At 37.7% G+C, this 16,887-nt stretch overlaps 1 protein-coding gene across 1 annotated transcript in view; it reads left to right on the top strand.

The window, feature by feature from the left end:
- NECAB1 (N-terminal EF-hand calcium binding protein 1) overlaps positions 1-16,887 on the top strand; it is a 120,805-nt gene that overhangs the window by 35,892 nt on the left and 68,026 nt on the right. The window contains exon 4 of the mRNA XM_004679741.2: positions 16,344-16,369. Within this exon, the coding sequence (XP_004679798.1) occupies positions 16,344-16,369 (26 nt within the window). The remainder of the gene's footprint in view (positions 1-16,343; positions 16,370-16,887) is intronic.

The following is a 16,887-nucleotide window of genomic DNA, read 5'->3' as shown; positions in this document are numbered from 1 at the left end:
CATGTAGTTCAAGAAGTGGTACCAAGGAGGAACAAAATAATATTGATGAACCTATCTGCTAAATGACCTTGTAGTTGAAGTAGCTGATGTATAATGTGTAGAGATAACATAACTTGGGTAGAGGGCTCTTTGAGATTAATCTCTCTGAAGAACTTTATAAATGTGAACCCAGTGGACAGGAATTACTTTTCTAATCATGTCTTTAGGATGCATTAGTAATTAGATGTGGGTCCAAAGGATGCTGACTTTAGTAATGACAGAATACCAGAGGCTACCCAAGCTTGTAACTCTCACCTAAGAATGGGAGTTCAGAACTGTCACATGTATTTGGGAGTCTTCCTTCCTCTCTCACTTCTGTTATTATTTTCTCAACCATAAAAAGAGCCTGGGTGACTTATTTTTAAGGATAGTAAGGGAACAGGGGAATCTAGTATACAGGATTTCAGCCTTGAGAGCAACTCCCCTTAATGGATAAGAGAGAATGACAACTCAGAGAATTAAAGGAAACTAATCTGTCCACAGTAGGAATCATCAGAAAGTAGGGGACAGGAAGATACCTGAGGTCTGAGGAGTAATTTGGGACACGGACTAACCAGAAATCCATGCAGCGCTTTAGAAGGCAAACTGGGGATTTCTACAGGGTGGGCTAGAGGGACCCTCTTAAAAGGTCCACTTATCTCAAACTTCAACATTGTGTCCCTGGGCTTGAAGTTGTATGTAGCCAGTACAAATTGTGTATCATATAGATGCATTGTTTTTTCTTTTTGAATCATTCCATTGTTTTTTACCCCTTAAAGACCAGAGTTGGGTAGGAGGGATTGTTTGGGCTGTGTCTCACATTGTAAAAGCTGTCTGTACAGGAAAATCTCAAAGATTGGTGTGTGTGGGTGGGCTTCTGGGTTGCTGCTGGCTGTTTGTTTTATGTGGGCTGAAATAGCTTGTCTGCTTCAGTTCTTTGCTCTTCAACTGAGTCCTGGGCTGTCTGGCCCTTCACTGTAAGTGATTAGAGCTTTTTCAACCACATTGACATACTTTTCCAATGTAGAACTTTTTTTTTTCATAAAGCCACAAAGTGCTGAGACAGTGCTGTCATTTAGCTGACCACAGGATATTTCCATTATCTGTCTTGATGGATCTCAGAACATCACATGTGAGTTTTTATGGGGTGCACTTTAAGAATTTTACTAAAATTGCTTAAGGGCTTTCAGGGCAGTGTAAATAGTTCAGGATTGTAAGTGCTGGAAAAGTTGCTTCAGTATTGGGCAGTTGAGGATAGGTGGAACCGTGGGATACTTACCCCCCATGTCTGTTCCTTCCACAAACCTTCCTTTGATTGATTAGGTGAATTTTTACTGGTGCTTGCTTCCACCTTCATGTCCAAGAGGGTTACCATTACCAGTGAACTTCACATCCCCTAACAATGTAAGAAGGGAAAAATCTTTTTATGTTTTCTCAGTCTGTTTTGTTGTTGTTGTTTTTAAGTTCTGATGCAGTTATGATTTGCAGGCCCATCAGTGGAAAATCTTTATTATTTTCTGGACATGTGGCAGAGAAATAAATTCAGTAACTTTTCACTAGCTCCTCTGCTGTTGAGGCAACTATTACGTGCTCACGTGCTCGACAACTAGAACAAGGAATCTAGCGAGGTGACGAGATACCAGGACGATTGCTACACAGGAGTCTGACATTTGTTTCATTTCACTCAAACAAATATTTAACTAGCACTGGTTCTGAGCTAGAAACTATGCAAATGCAAAAATATAGCATAATATTTCACTGGAGCTACTTCCTTCTGAGCTGGAAGTTTCCTTGTGTAAATGACTGACAAGTGAAAGTAAAACCTTATCTTGAAGGAAATTTCTAGTCTGAGTCCTTCATTTTACTTTTGAGGAGACTGAATTCAAGGAACCGAGGTCAGGATAAGTTATTTGCCCAATTATGACTGACTGGACTAGGCTAGAGATGCCTTTTGAAGCAGCTGTCCCTGCTTTCTCTATTCCATGATCTCCCCCACTCATAACAGCCAGTGAGGTGTAAAAGCAAATGAAGAGACTCTGGTTCATACTTTAAAATACCTACAATGCATATGTATAGCAGTTAAATATTTATTTTGACTGTTATTAATGAAAACATTTCCATATGCTACTTTATTTTCACTTTTGCAGGTGTTTATCTTTTTCTTAAAAACAAATAAAGCTCTTAAAAGCAGTACTGGTTCACCTTCCACTAATTACAGTGTCTTGTACAACATAATAAATGTCACCAATTAAAAAAACATTTTAAGTCACCAGGCATAGCACTTTATATATTTGGGTGAAAACTACACAATTTTTTTTAATTTTTTAAATTAATTTATCTTTATATATTTTACATCATTGTTTATTTTTAGACAATGTTTACTCACCCCCCTCAGGTGTAGACTCACAGAATCTTCTTCCCCAATTCACCTGTGAACCATCACCACAGTCCCCTCCGCGCCTCCATCCCTCCTCACCTCCTTCCCTCCTCACAACCCCTCTCCCTCCTCCTCCCTCCCCTCCCCTGCAGGATGTCACTGGTTTACAATTGTCTGCTTGGAAACCTACATAAATTTCAATACTATTTGTCACAAAGAAAAAAATTCAACTACAACTATTTTTTGTTGTTCTTTTTATTTCTTTGAGATTTGTAATTTTTGGTCTGTCTGCAAAGTCAAAGGACGTTACTTTGGTAAAAGTTCAAGACAAGGCCCTCCCTGGTGGCGCAACAGGTTAGGACACAGCACTGCAAGCTGGCTGCAGCCTCTTCAGTGTGAGTTGGATCCTACCCTGGAGGTGACCACATGGTGCAGCAGACCTATCCTGTCCCACCCGCTGCTACCCTCAGCAGTATACTTCATCCATCTGCCTGTTAAGCTCCCCACTCTGTCTCTGGTGAATCCTCTCATGACCCCTGCACCTCTGGCTTGTACCCCAGTTCTGTATGCATAAGTAAATAAATCTTTTAAAAAAAAAAAAAGTCATGACATTGAACATTTCCAGAAATGAGCAATGGTTTTTGCCTCAAACTACAGCAGAGTTTGCCTTCTCTGAGTGTCATCAGTTCTTAATTTTTAAGAACTGGACTGGACTAGAATGTCCAGGTTTTCTCTGAATGATTTTTTTAAAGCCAGCAAAATTGTTTACATCTTTCTTTTGTTTTGGGGAGATCCAACTTTTTTCTGGAATGAAATACCACCTGGAATATCTTTAGTCATATGAACCAGAAATCAAGCAGGGGAAATGAACAAAAAGTGGCATATATTGATTGCCATAAAGAGAAGCCTAATTACCTTCACACAGGCTTTACTGTAACATTGCACATAGTTAAAGTCTTGTTTGATTAATGTGTTGTACATAAGATTAACTTTCAGCTTTGGAAGGACTCTAGCAACTTTGATTTGTTGTTTTTATGACAGATTTCTTTTTAAAAAGATTTATTTATTTATGCATACAGAACTGGGATACAGGCCAGAGGGGCAGGGGTCATGAGAGGATTCACCAGAGACAGAGTAGGGAGCAGAACAGGCAGATCAACAAAGTACACTGCTGGGGGGAGCAGTGAGGACCTGTCAGGAGAGGCCTGCCGCGCCATGTGGGTCACCTCTGGGGCAAGGATTGAACTCAGACTGAAATGGCTTTAGCTTCTTCTTTAGTGTTGTGCTTCAATCTGCTGCACCACTGGGGAGGCCTGTTATGACAGATTTAAAAAAAAAAATTTGGTTAAAATTTTTTCCAAAGGTTTTAAATAAAATTGTGATAGTTGATCATTTTATATATAGCTATAATTTCCACTTTTGTAATAAAATTATTTGCTTTTGTACTTGAACATTCCAAAGCAGAAAGGAAAAGAACTAGAACGGACTATAATGTAGAATTAATTCATTATACTAAAAATTGTAAGAGGAAAGAATAAATGAATTCAATGTTTCAAGCTCAGTAGTTACCAATTAAGTTCAAATCAATTGTCCTCTTGTTTTTGTCAGAAAGGAACAGAGGCAAAGCTAAAATGTAAATGTAGCAAGAAGAAATTAGAGATATAAAAGTAAATAAGATGGGATAGAAAAGACATGCTTGATTTTAAGGCCTATTGTCCTGAGTACAAAAATGATTCACTACGATTGATGCAGTTGATCTGTAAGGGAACAAAATTATCTTCTCTGATAGTAATGTTTCTTGATATTCAAGAACTTTTAACAAGGCTATGCACAAGTAAGCATATTTTCTTATAGTACATTGTATGATAAATCAGTAAAATTAATGGAGAGTGAGAAGATTTAGTCTGAAGAGCTTTGGCATCATGTGAGAAAGGTCGGGTAAACCATTGTTCTGGAGCAGATAGTAAATCTTGGAAGATAAATCATTAAAGATCATTTGTCATAAGTATTGCAAGCTGATACAGAAACACCCCCACCCCCCCAAAAATCACAGAATAGAATTTATTGAACAGCTTATAGAAAAGAGCATTGAATTAGGAAGAGAACTCAGGTGTTGGTATCTTGTCTTTGTCTCATTAGTGGGGTCAAGTCTTTTTGAAATGAATCTGCCTTTGAAACTATTACTTACCTACTTGTTTTTTACTGTGCATATTTATTTAGTCCCTCAGTATATAGGATCCAGTGAGGCTTTCACTAAAGTAAGTTAAAATGATTCAATATACTTTTGTTGTTAGTTTTATTTCGGGGAAAAGAAGTACTTTTGGAGAAACATATCAGTAAAAGTTTCTCTTGATATGGACATACTCACTGTGAAGAAATAGTCAATTTCATTTCTTACAATAATCTGTCAGGAAGAGTGCAATGTTAGGTTTGCCAAATTCCTATTTCGTAGAAAACATGCTTCTAAATATTTTTGGCTATGACCTCCTTTTAAATTAACATCATTTATCACTCTAAATTCAGTAACTATGGTTACATAATTCACAAAAGATTGATCCAGGGAATCAAACCCAAACTCTATGTTCTCACCAGCATATGTCTTCCCACGCATCCATAGCTTGGCTACTCTGATTTTAAATAGAGGAGATTAACGTTGAGAATGACTGAGTAATGCACCTAAGCTATGCTCTTTATTCATAGCCACTCACTGATGCTGCTTGGAAACTTTGGGTTTCTAACTTTTTTTATAAGATTTATTTATGCATACTAGAGCTAGGACATAGGCCAGAGATGCAGGGGGTGAGAGGATTCACCAAAGATAGAATGAGGAGCAGACCAGGAAGATGTATTGAAATGCACTGCTGAGGGGAGCAGCAGGCAAGACAGGACAGTTCTGCCATGCCGTGTGGGTCACCTCCCTGGCTGGGGCTGGAATTCATGCTGCAATGGCTGTGGATAGCTTCATAGTGCTGAGACTTAATCCCTTGTACTACAAGGGAAGCCCCTGTTTTTTTTTTTTTTTTTTTTGTTTTTTGTTTTTAGCTTTGTTAGTGAGAGGATACAAGATTAAAATCCAGAGGGTTGGTGATATTAGAAATATTCAAATTCATATTTATTTTATCTTTTCAATTTATTTTTTATCTAAAGGCTTTAGGAAACTAGATGTAGGAGGGTTCTCCCTCTCATTTTCTCACATCGGGACCCTTTCACCCTGCAGCTGTGCTTGCAACGTGCTTATTTGCCAGAAGCTCAAATGAGGAGCTGAAAGTCATAATTGTATGTCATCTCTGCTAGTTACATTGGGTTACCTTGAAGTTTTCATGTTTACAGAGCTTGCCCAAGACAGTCTCCTCCTAAGTGTCCCTCCTAAGGTATCGGAAGAGGATATTGTGGGGATGTGTTCAGTTCTGGAATGTGGAAACAGCTCCAATAGAGACCTCAGCATCACAGAACTTTTGGGAGGCAGGGGGATATATCTGTAGCTACTAGATGTTCTCCGGAACAGAAGATGGACTGACATCTGGATGGCTTCTACTTAGACTGCTGAACCTTTCACACACAATTCATTTTTTTTCTTTAATAATATAATAGTTTATTTTTACATCATTTTGTGCATTTTTCCATCTCAGTTGTAATCCCCTTGGGCTTCCCATCACCAAATCACTCATGTGCCATCACCATAGTCCAGTGCATTTCCTTCCCTCCACTGTTTTTGATCCCGTTCCCCACCCCACTCCTATAAAAGGTCTCTGGTATATTGCTGTTCATTGTTACTATTATTATTTTCTCACCTGGTCTGTTATACTCCTGCTATGAGTCACACACAATTCTTTTAAAATAATCTATTTATTAATATGAGACCTTAAAGAAAGGAAAAAATCATCCCCAATATAAATAAAAATTCTCCCAGGACCTCAAGATTAAACTTCTCTTATACTACTTTTATATTAGCAGGCATATCCCTGCCTCTAAAATGACTATTATTCACCGAATTGAAACAAAGCTCTCAATTTTTCTAATGATAAGCATATATTTAATATGTCATCTCTTTCCTATTTAAATTTGATATTATCACAAAATAATAAAGATTAAACCATTAGAAGCTATCAGATACATACAGTTCTGCCTTTTCTGTGTTTGAGCTTTTGGCAAATAAATATGCATGCAAAAGTTCTCTGAATTAGGTCAAGATGTAAAGAGCATTTCATGTATCCATTCTCCTTACCATATCATAATATAAATCACTGCTTCGAAATAAAATGGGCTGTGCTTTGCCATCTGATCCTTTCCTAATAAAAGGCAATCAGTTCCAAATGGTTAGTGATAAAGGAAATTCTGCCACTTGGCAAATGACTAAGCACCTCTCCACCTTTTTGGTCTGCCAAAGTCTAATTATCTACGTTCCCTATGAATAAGATCTGTTACTTTGGGAGATATTAATTATGTGTCAGGCACTGGGCTAAGGGCCTTTTCTGTACTAGGCTATTCAATCTTTACATACAATCCTTTCAGAAAGGTATAATTATTATCCCCAATTTATACATGAGGTCACGCGAGCTTAGAAATGTTAAGTAACATGTCTCATCTCACATCTAGCAAAATGCTGGAGCCAGGCAGACTCACGTCTCCTGATTCTCAGTCACTGCATGACACTTCCTCACAGGACAGATGGGAACCCAGGTCTAAGCAGGAGGCTGCACACTGCAAATGGGGCATCATTGGATGGGGTTGACCGGGGTTAGAAGTTAGAGGCGTGCACATTGACTAGGTTTTGTTTTCGAAATAAATTACCTCTCAACTAGTTTGAAGGTAGTCTGTTCTAACGGTCATAGTGACTGAGTAGGAATTCTCTAAATGATATAGGGTACATTCATTTTAAAAACTACATTGCTGGGCCTTCCCTGGTAATGCAGTGGGTTAAAGCTCAGCACTGTGCAGCTAGCCTTCAGCAGGAGTTCCGCCCCTGACCAGGTAGGTGACCCACATAGCACAGAGACCTCTTCCGTCTCAGTCTCACCCTCTGCTCACCTCAGCAGTGCACTTTGTCAATCTGCCTATTCAGCTCCCCACTCTGGTGAATCCTCTCACCACCCCCTGTACCTCTGGCTTGTACCCCAGTTCTGTATGCATAAATAAAGAAATCTTTAAAAGAAAAAGTAAAAACTACATTGCCATTAAAAAGAATGAGACAGCACTAGGTAGATATTAATAGATGATTGATAGATCTGAGGTTTATTGTCAGTTAATCAAACAAGATATCAAATGGCCTGTGTAGTTGCAACTTTTTGACTCAAATGTATATACGCACGTATTTGTGAGTAAATATAAGAATAGCTCCGGAAAGATACACATGAAACTGGAAATAATAGATTACCCTATTAGAAGCAAAATATGTGACTAGGAGATGAGAGAGGAAAACTGCTGGAGGTGCTTGCGCACTTGCTGAATGTGAGGCCCTTTGTGGGGTACATGAAGTTGATCGAGTTTTTTAGCCATTGGCCTCTGTGGCCATCACCTGCGGCCTTGATCTTGTTAAAGTAGAAGGAGCGGGGGTGCGGGGCAGGCATGCCTGATTAAGGACACTGAGCATGGGAGTTTGCGCATGTGCAAGTGTACACACCTGCGCCCAGTAGGCGGGGAGAAGAGGAAGGGGATAAAATGGAGGCGTCAGCCTGGGGAAAGGCACTCAAGTTTCCGTCTCCCTGCTGGCTAGCTTCCCCAGCTTACCGCTAAAGTCAGTGAAAATAATGCCAAGGTCTCCAAAGTTCTTCAAATCACTAGAACTGACAGTGAACCTACCTGGCCTGGATGGTTGCAGAATACCATGTATATTTATTATCAGCTGCTCAGAAAGATGAACTTCTTCAATGGTAAGTGTTATTTGAAATAAGCAAGCAAATTTGAGTTTTCACAGTCTTAGTAAAGTGAGGCATTTAATGAGGCAACCAATGAAAAAGTGCATTTATTGATCTTGAAGGTGAATATGCAGATGATATACCCAGGAATATATCACTCGGCACACATATGCACACTTTTCTGTTTGAATTAGAGGATTTTTATTTGAGAATGATTTTTTTTTTAATGTGGCATTACTACCTAGTCATATCTTTTAGTATCACCTAATGTAATGAAAGGGATTCTATTAGATATTGGAGATATGAAATGTTTACAAAACCTAAATATTTAGGCAAAGTGTTTTCCTTACTTTCCTTCCTCCAAAATTCAGAACAATAAACTTGCTAGTAGCGCGTCACAAAGTAGGAATAGTTATAAGTAGCTTGGTTTCTTACAGTAACTTCCTTCCCCTTCCAATTATAATTGCTTTTTTTTTGCATTTTTAATTCAATACAATATTTTCTGCAGCTTCTGTCCCTTCAGATAAAAAGTTTGTTAATTTTAGAAGGATTGCCCCTCATGTCCATATCAACCCCTTGAATGAATTCCGGTGAAACCATAATGATGATTTTTACTTTTTTTTTTAAAAGGAAGAATTTACTTCTCACTCTCAAAGCTATTTCTCCACAGTCTTGAACAATTTTCTGGAATGTTTTTACTTGCCATTGTTATGTTGTATGTCTGATGACAAAGACTGAATTCTCAGAAGCAAAGTGATATTTGAAATAAGGCTAGAAGACTGAAATTTAGAATTAGTACAAAAAGATCAAGTGTTTTATGAAATATGTTCAAAATTATGCATAACTTTCACCACATAAAAAAATATGTAAACGTGTTCCAAATTCATCATTTTCCCTATTCTCTAAGTTAACCTTTTTGTTTGAGTTTTCACTTTTTGAAAAGATTTAGACATTCCCAATCATATCAAGCTTTTTTCAGTTAGGATAATTTTCTTCTTGTATTTTCACTGAAAATGTGTAAGTCTCCTACCACTGAAAATGTGTAAGTTTCCTGATACTTAACCATCTTGTGAAACCTCCTTACAAGTGTAAGTGTGTTTTATAATGCCAAGACATACCTTATATAGAAATTTCATTAGGTTAAACATGAGATGAGAGGGCGTTAATGTGTTTAGTACTGTTTTGATTTTTATTTGCCAAGTCTTTAAAATTTATGATTAGACTACAGTGTCAAAATCACAAGTAGAATCCTGTTTTATTATATATTGTGCTAATGCTTCTGCTACAAATCATTTAAGTACATTCTGAGAACTAAAATGGAAGCATTAAAACAGTCTGCATGGTTGTCGCCTTGTATGTGGGTGTTCCTCAAAGTGGAGGCTGCAGGCAGCCACAGATGTCTCCTTGTCCATGCAGAGATAGGAATAAACACAATGGTACTTAACTTCTACAGCAGTTTGATAATGCTACACATTCAGTATGTTATCTAGTAATTAATTTTTATATATATATATTTACAAAAATATTAGTCTGACAGAAATTGGTAATTTAAAAACATTATCCTTCCTCACAAGAGTTGGAGAATTACTGCTCTGGAGAATGCTTATGAAGCTCCTGAAAGTCTCAGGGAGGAAGAGCTAGCAAACATCTCTCAGGTGGAAGGGAAGGAGGTTTAAAACAACCCGGTAATAGAAACTGCTGAGCAGAGCAAAAGGCATGACTTTTGTATCACTTGTATCACATGTGAAAGAACAGTTACTTGCCTTATGGTAGAAAACAAGTATATTTCATTGGCTAGTAGAAAAGTGTATTTCATTGGCTAGAAATTCACTGTATCAGCCTTTAGCTATATATCACAGAAACCCAACTCAAACTAGCCTGAGCAAAGAAGAATGTGGATTGACTTGCATAACTGAAGATGCCTGAGGTTGTTTATCAGAGATTCTAGGGACTTAGGGCTGTCTTTTTTAATCATCAAGCTGCCCCCAAATGAGTCTGAAGGATCCACTTACACAGTGGAGCACCAACAGAGTGCAAGAGAGAAGAGGACCTCCCCACATGTGCCTGTGGTACTGTGGATTGAGTTTAGTATGGTGGAAATGGGATACTATGGTCAATAGCCCCACCAGAAGCACCCAGCTGAGTTCCAGAGATAGGGGGTGAAGTGACAGAGCAAAACAAACAAGTGATAAAAAAATATTCAGCTGGCCCCATGAACAACTTTATACCTGGCATCACTTTTGAGATACAGTTCTTAACATTATTCGTGCCCAGAAATCTGCTCAAATTCAGAGCCATGGAATTTGAAATGAATTCAAATTCATTTCAAAACTGACACTTGAAATCCTGTTTCAATCTTCAAATGTTAGGTACTGGAGTCTGTTAATAAATAGCTGAAGTTATTGCTCTCAGGTGTTGTGAGCAAGTTGGTGTGATTAAGGTGGGGTGGGGGTACTGGGTGACAGATGGTGCTTGCAGTTTGTGATCCTGAGGAAGAATCTGAGCTCTGGTGACCCTATTGAGGTACCAATCCATGCTCTGGAAATAGGGTTCCAGAACTTGCAGCCCATGCTCTGGAAATAGGGTTCCAGAACTTGCAGCAGCAGCTTGAGAGAAATGCAAACTTAATGGGTGTTTCCCAGTGACGTGGAATAGTGGGAGCTTAACAAGCTCTCCAGGTGATTCTAACTCACACTAAAGAGTGGGGAAGCGCTGGTGTAAATAGTTAGCAGACTCGGCCAGTAGAAAATCCCTACGTTGTTGCAGGAACTGGACTGGCATTTTCGTGGGAAGGTAAGATTTGTGATAAGAGGAATAAGAGCTTCAGCAACTGATAGTTGACACTATGAACTTAATAAGCTCTGAATAAAAGATTCAGTTGAGATGTTAAAAGGAGAATTTTGCCTAAAGTCAGGTTTTTCCATTAGGCATAGTGATTGGCTTAGACTAGAGCAAAGTCAAATGTTCTGTTTTCAGCTGGAGATAGCTGATTCTTGCTGCCTAGTGAATGTCCTCTGAAGAGTCAAACAGTAATAAGTATTAGGGTGTTGTTGTTTATACACTTATCAAGCTTAAATGCTGTTAACTCAGAGCATATAGTTAGAATAATGGCAGGCTTCCACTTAGATGGCAACAGATCTTGGTTGCAAATTGTTATATTTCTAATAAGCTTCAGCTTTTTTCTTTTTTATATTCTTTTATGTCATTCATTGTTGTATAATGCTTGACTTCTCCCTTCAGGTATAATCCCTGTAGAATGGCTTCCCTCCTCCCTCCCACCACCACCACCAAATCAACCGTGAACTATCATAGTTCCTGGTTTCTTCCCTCCCCTGCTATGTGTATAGTTTGTCTACTAGGACCGTGTTTTTTTTTTTTTTTTTCTGACCCCTGTATCCCTCCTGTAAGTGAAATCCTCTGATTTTTTTTTCCTTCTGAGTTATTTCACTGAGCATAATCCCTCTCAGCTCCATCCATGCTGCTGTAAATGACATGAGTTTATTTTTGATTGCTGAGTAGTACTTCCTTATATGATAGTATTGGAGTACTGAAGAGGAGAGGTTGGTTACCAAAATCACCTTGATGTCTTGTTATAGAAAACCTGAGCTAAGCCAGTCTCTACGTTTGTCCCAACAATGTGTATTTTAAAAATTCTCCAGGTGGTTGAGATGCTCAGGCCACATTTAGAAATCTCTACCTTTATTTTAGACTAGTAAGAAATGTCCCCTCCCAGTCCTCTCCCTTACAAGGCTACCCCTGTGCTTCAGGGGTGTCTCTTCATCTATTTCCTCCTCTTTCTTCTTAGCCTCCAAAATAGTTCGTTCAACGTTCTGCCTTCCTTACAATGAATGCTGCATTTCTCGTAAGTCCTGCCTGATTTCTTGCTTTCACACCACATTTCTCCAGAGTCATGGTCACTTCTGCCTGCACTGCCTGGGCCCCCAATTTCAGGAAAGGGCCAGCATTGCCTCCAGCATTGCCAGTTCACACTAAATATGAATTGTGATGGTTCCTCTTCATAATGTCTTTTCAGCATAGTGAAATCTTGAAATTTTCTGCTTCTGTACACCACTCCCTTGGCTTCCTCTAGCCATCCCTATTAGGTTTCTTGCCAGTTGCTCTTCCTCAATGGGTTTTTTCATCCCTATATCTTATAACTTATTTTTTCTAGTTTTATGGAGAGATGCTTGACATATAGCATGTATTAGACCAAGGTACATAACAGAATGATTTAATGTATGTATATAGCATAGACATAAACCACAATAAGTCTAACATTTAATCATCTCACATCTCTGATGAGAACTATTAAGATTCACTCTCAGCAACTTTCAAGTATACACAGCAATATGCTAACGAGAGTTGCTATGGTGTATATTACATCAAGATGTATAAGATAGGTGCATACTGTTCTGCAGATGGCTGGCCAGTCTTCCCAATACTATTGAAGGAATTAATCTTTTCCTATTATATTCTTGACTCCTATCATAAATTGACCATATATCTGTGGCTTTATTTCTGTTCCATTGGTCTATGTCTGTTTTTGTTTTGTTTATTGCTTTGTGACATAGTTTAAAATCATGTACTTATTCTTTCAGCTTTTTTTTTTAGATTTATTTTTATTTATGCTTACATAACTGGGGTACAGGCAGGAGGTGTGGTGAGTGGGAGGATTCACCAGAGACAGAGTGGGGAGCATAACAGGCAGATCGACAAAGTACACTGCTGAGGACAGCAGTGGGCTGGTCAGAAGAGGTCTGCCACACCATGTGGGTCAACTGCCTGGCCGGCAGTCAAACTTCTGCTGCAGTGGCTTCAGAGAGCTTCATAATGTGGTGCAATAACCCATTGCGCCACCGGGAAGAGCCCCCTTCAGCATTTTTTAGGATTGGGTGGCTATGTGGACTCTTTTGTGGTTCCAAATAAATTTTATGTTTCTTTTATTTCTGTAAAAATTGCCACTGATAGGTAATGGATTGAATTTGATAGGGTTTGGATTGAATCTTTAGGTTGTTCTGATACAGTTCAACAATATTCTTCTAACCCATGATCGTGAAATACTTTTCCATTTGTCTTCAGTATTTTCATCCATATTTTTAAATTCCAGTAAAGACTTTTAATATTCTTGGTTAAATTGCCTTGTAAGTATTTTATTCTTCTATGAGATTCAATTATAAATACTATTTTCTTACTGGATCCTTCAATGATTGATGGCAGTCTGTAGGATAAACATTAATCAGGTCCTTGCCTTGTAATAATTGTTCTGTCTAGTACTTGTATATACGAGTAGATATAATTCCCTTGTTGGGTGACAGAGTTCATTGGAGGAAAGTGAAATGGAAGGAGTCTAATGTCACATTTTGAAAAATATGGAAATACACTGCTTTGGCTTAGAGTTCAAATGATTTTTCCATGGCCCTTAAAGTTACTATGCATATTTTGTGTTACTTGTTATTTCTATGATTTTCAGTATCCCCATTTGTTGATCCCAAATCAACTCCCAAGAATTAAGTCAATTAGCTGTGACATACTGGGTAAACACCTCAATGCTACCTGACATATATATGCCTGATACTCTGTGCAAGTTGTTGCTATTTAACTATGAATTAATAATTTTAATTTTTCTCAGTATTTAACTTTGTAGCATACAATAAACTTTAATTTATTTAATTCCTAAAAATCGATTTACTGGATTAAAATAGTAACTTCCAACTTTTGAACGACTTTGTCAGCTGAATATTAATAGGATACTGAAATGACACAGAACAAAATGGTAGAATTTTGTGTAGATGACTGCTTTTTTTCCCCTAGTGCTGCGCTAAGAAACTACCACAAATGGGTAGTTTAAACCATAGGAATTTAACCTTTCAGAGTTCTGGAAGCCAGAAATTGAAAATTTTTAGCTGGGTCAAAGGCTCCGGGGAGATATCTATCCTTGTTTCTTCTACAAGCAAGGATCAGTTCCTGCTTGGTCCTTATGTTTGGGCATGAGCTCAGGACTTGAACTGGCTCCTGCTTGTTGTGATCTTTGGGTAAAATCTATTCCTGGTAACCCTGTGGTGACTATTGCATTTTATAGTCCTCTAGGTTGCATTCTAATTCAGATAGCTCACCTCCGTTTCACTTGTACTTGCAGCATTTGACCAATCACATCAAGTTCTAGGTCATAGCCTTCCCCACAATCTTCCCTGTTTCTGCAGTTAACCAGCCACTTGGTGGAGTTCATGGAGTTTAATACCATGCAGAATATTTGCAAGATCCAGTATTTCATCATCCTAATCTTCCATACTGTTTTGCTGATTTTCATTAGTGATGTTTGGTGTATCAAAAATAAAACAGTTGCCCAGATGATCATGGAAAACATCCTCTTTTCATTCTCTTTCCTGAATTGAGAGCATTTTACTTTGTAAAATGAAAACCACATTGGTAACAGAGCACATTTGTTACTTAGCCAGCCTGTTAATCTGTTAATAAATCAATGTGGGCATCACTATATTACTTCTACCAGGAAGTAACTAAGTGATTTGAGTCATTTCTCTTTGCCTCAAATACTTCGGGAAGTAAATATCTTTGTAAGCCAAAGTGAACTCCTGCAGGCTGTTGAGAAATTTAATAGTGTTTAGCAGATTGGTTTGCCAACTGAAAAAACTTTCTGGCAGTGGAAATAATCAGATTGGTGGGAGATGAATAAGGAAATTCAGTCGAATGTTACCTAGATCACAGAATTTAAAGATTCTTGCTAAGATCCATAGTGTACAGAAACCTTTTTAAAAAATAATAAACAAAAGTATTCTTGAATGTAACCAGGAGACGTGTGGAAAGTATAGGCTGGTGGTTTTTCAGTAACAGTCACAATTTTTTTTTCCTGTTTGACTCTCCCTCTAAATTGACCTACTATGCATTATTGATCTGGGATAGCATCTCTGTGTCTTTTAACACCCTGATATGTTGTATGATGGCAATTAGAACAACACCTGACATGAAGAAATGAGTGTTTGTAAGGGGAATAAATGAACACACACCAAAAGAGCAAAAGAAGTGATTAAATATTCAGTGTCTTAGAGTAAATCCTGAGTGTATAATTCCATAGCAGTTACTGATTGAGCTGGTAAAAAGTGTGTACTGAGAAAGTTTACACTAATGTTCCACCTGCCTACCAGCCCTGACTGATACTTACAAGAAAACTAAATTAGTATATTTATTAGCATTGAAGCTTGAGGCATGACAACTGTGCAAAGTCAAAGGTGGTCCATTAACTGATAGACACAATTGATTTGTAGGTGTCTTCATCTCTAAGTGGTTTACTTCCATTCCAATTTCATTTAAACTTTTTAAAATAAGGAAGACTTTGAATTTTTATTTTTTGTTAATAGGACCTCTTGTACTTTGTAATGTGCTCATTCTACTTCCTGGTACTGAAACACTCTGGCATCCCTGAACCATGCCGGCATTGATCAAAGCAGTTTTCTCAGCTCACAGTGCCTGTGGTATTTATCTTCATGAAATGAATAGGTATTTATTATATGAATGTACAGTTTCGAGCAACATAATTCTTTCACTTGTTTGAAATCAGTTGAAGTAAATATTGAGTCAAATTACCTCAAAGGTTGAATTTAGATGTTTGAAGAAAGTTTTACCAAGTTTTAATGAATCCTGATAGCGAAGTTTATTGTGTCTACTTTGTGTCAGTTACTCTTGAAATTGCTTTCTGTGCATATTCTCTTGAATCATTTGTTATTCTTATGAAACAAAGCATCTGTCTTGCTGATGAGGTACTGAGACAGAGACAAAGTATTAAGGGTTACACAGGTAGTAAATGGTAAAATCAGGATTGGGACCCCATCTGTCTGACTCCAGAGCCAACATTCTTCCCTTTATGCACCATTTTCTGATCATGAAACTACAGGGAACATAAATTCCAAGAATTCAGAGACAGAAGCTGACATGATCATTATTAGTAGGTAAACAATGTAGGTGTTATTAAAGAATTACCATAACTACATCTGCTCTATTGATACAATATGAATGTAGGCATTAGTATTTTAATGTTAAAAAAATACCAAAATAATCCTTTTTTTTTTTAATCTTTTCAGCAATCTTGACACAGAAGAACTATGTGGTAAGTTTCTTTTTTATGGTAACTTTATTCTTGCTGTATTTTTTTTTTAACTGAGATGACATTGGTTTGCAACATTATGCATGCATTAGGAGAATAAGTTCATACTTTTTCAGATGCATATTGCCATGCCCATACCAAAGAACCCATAATCCACCAAAGACCGTTAGAGTAGTCCTGACCCCTGTATGTGAGTTGGGCATTCATATTTCTAGGGTTTGTTTTGGTTGAGTTTTTCTGTCCCTTAACTTTGTTCTTTACATTCTATATAGTAGTGAAACTTAGTATTATTGTTCTACTGATTTATTTCACTTAACATAATACCCTCCATTTCCATCCATGTTGTCAAAAAGAGTGAGAATCCATCTCTTTATCATAGAGTAGTATTTTATTATATATCTATACTACATCTTTATCCACTAAACTGTCACGAGCTTCTTAGATTTTTTCCATAACTTGACATTTTTAAATAGTGTTGCTGGGAAATTGTGTGTGTGTGTATACATACATATATATATATA

This window comes from Condylura cristata, unplaced genomic scaffold (assembly GCF_000260355.1).
Source record: "Condylura cristata isolate star-nosed mole 26May11 unplaced genomic scaffold, ConCri1.0 scaffold00009, whole genome shotgun sequence".
In the NCBI taxonomy this organism is placed as follows: Eukaryota; Metazoa; Chordata; class Mammalia; order Eulipotyphla; family Talpidae; genus Condylura; species Condylura cristata.
The sequence above is the reverse complement of the archived record's forward strand: the minus strand, read 5'-3'. Positions and strand labels throughout refer to the sequence as shown.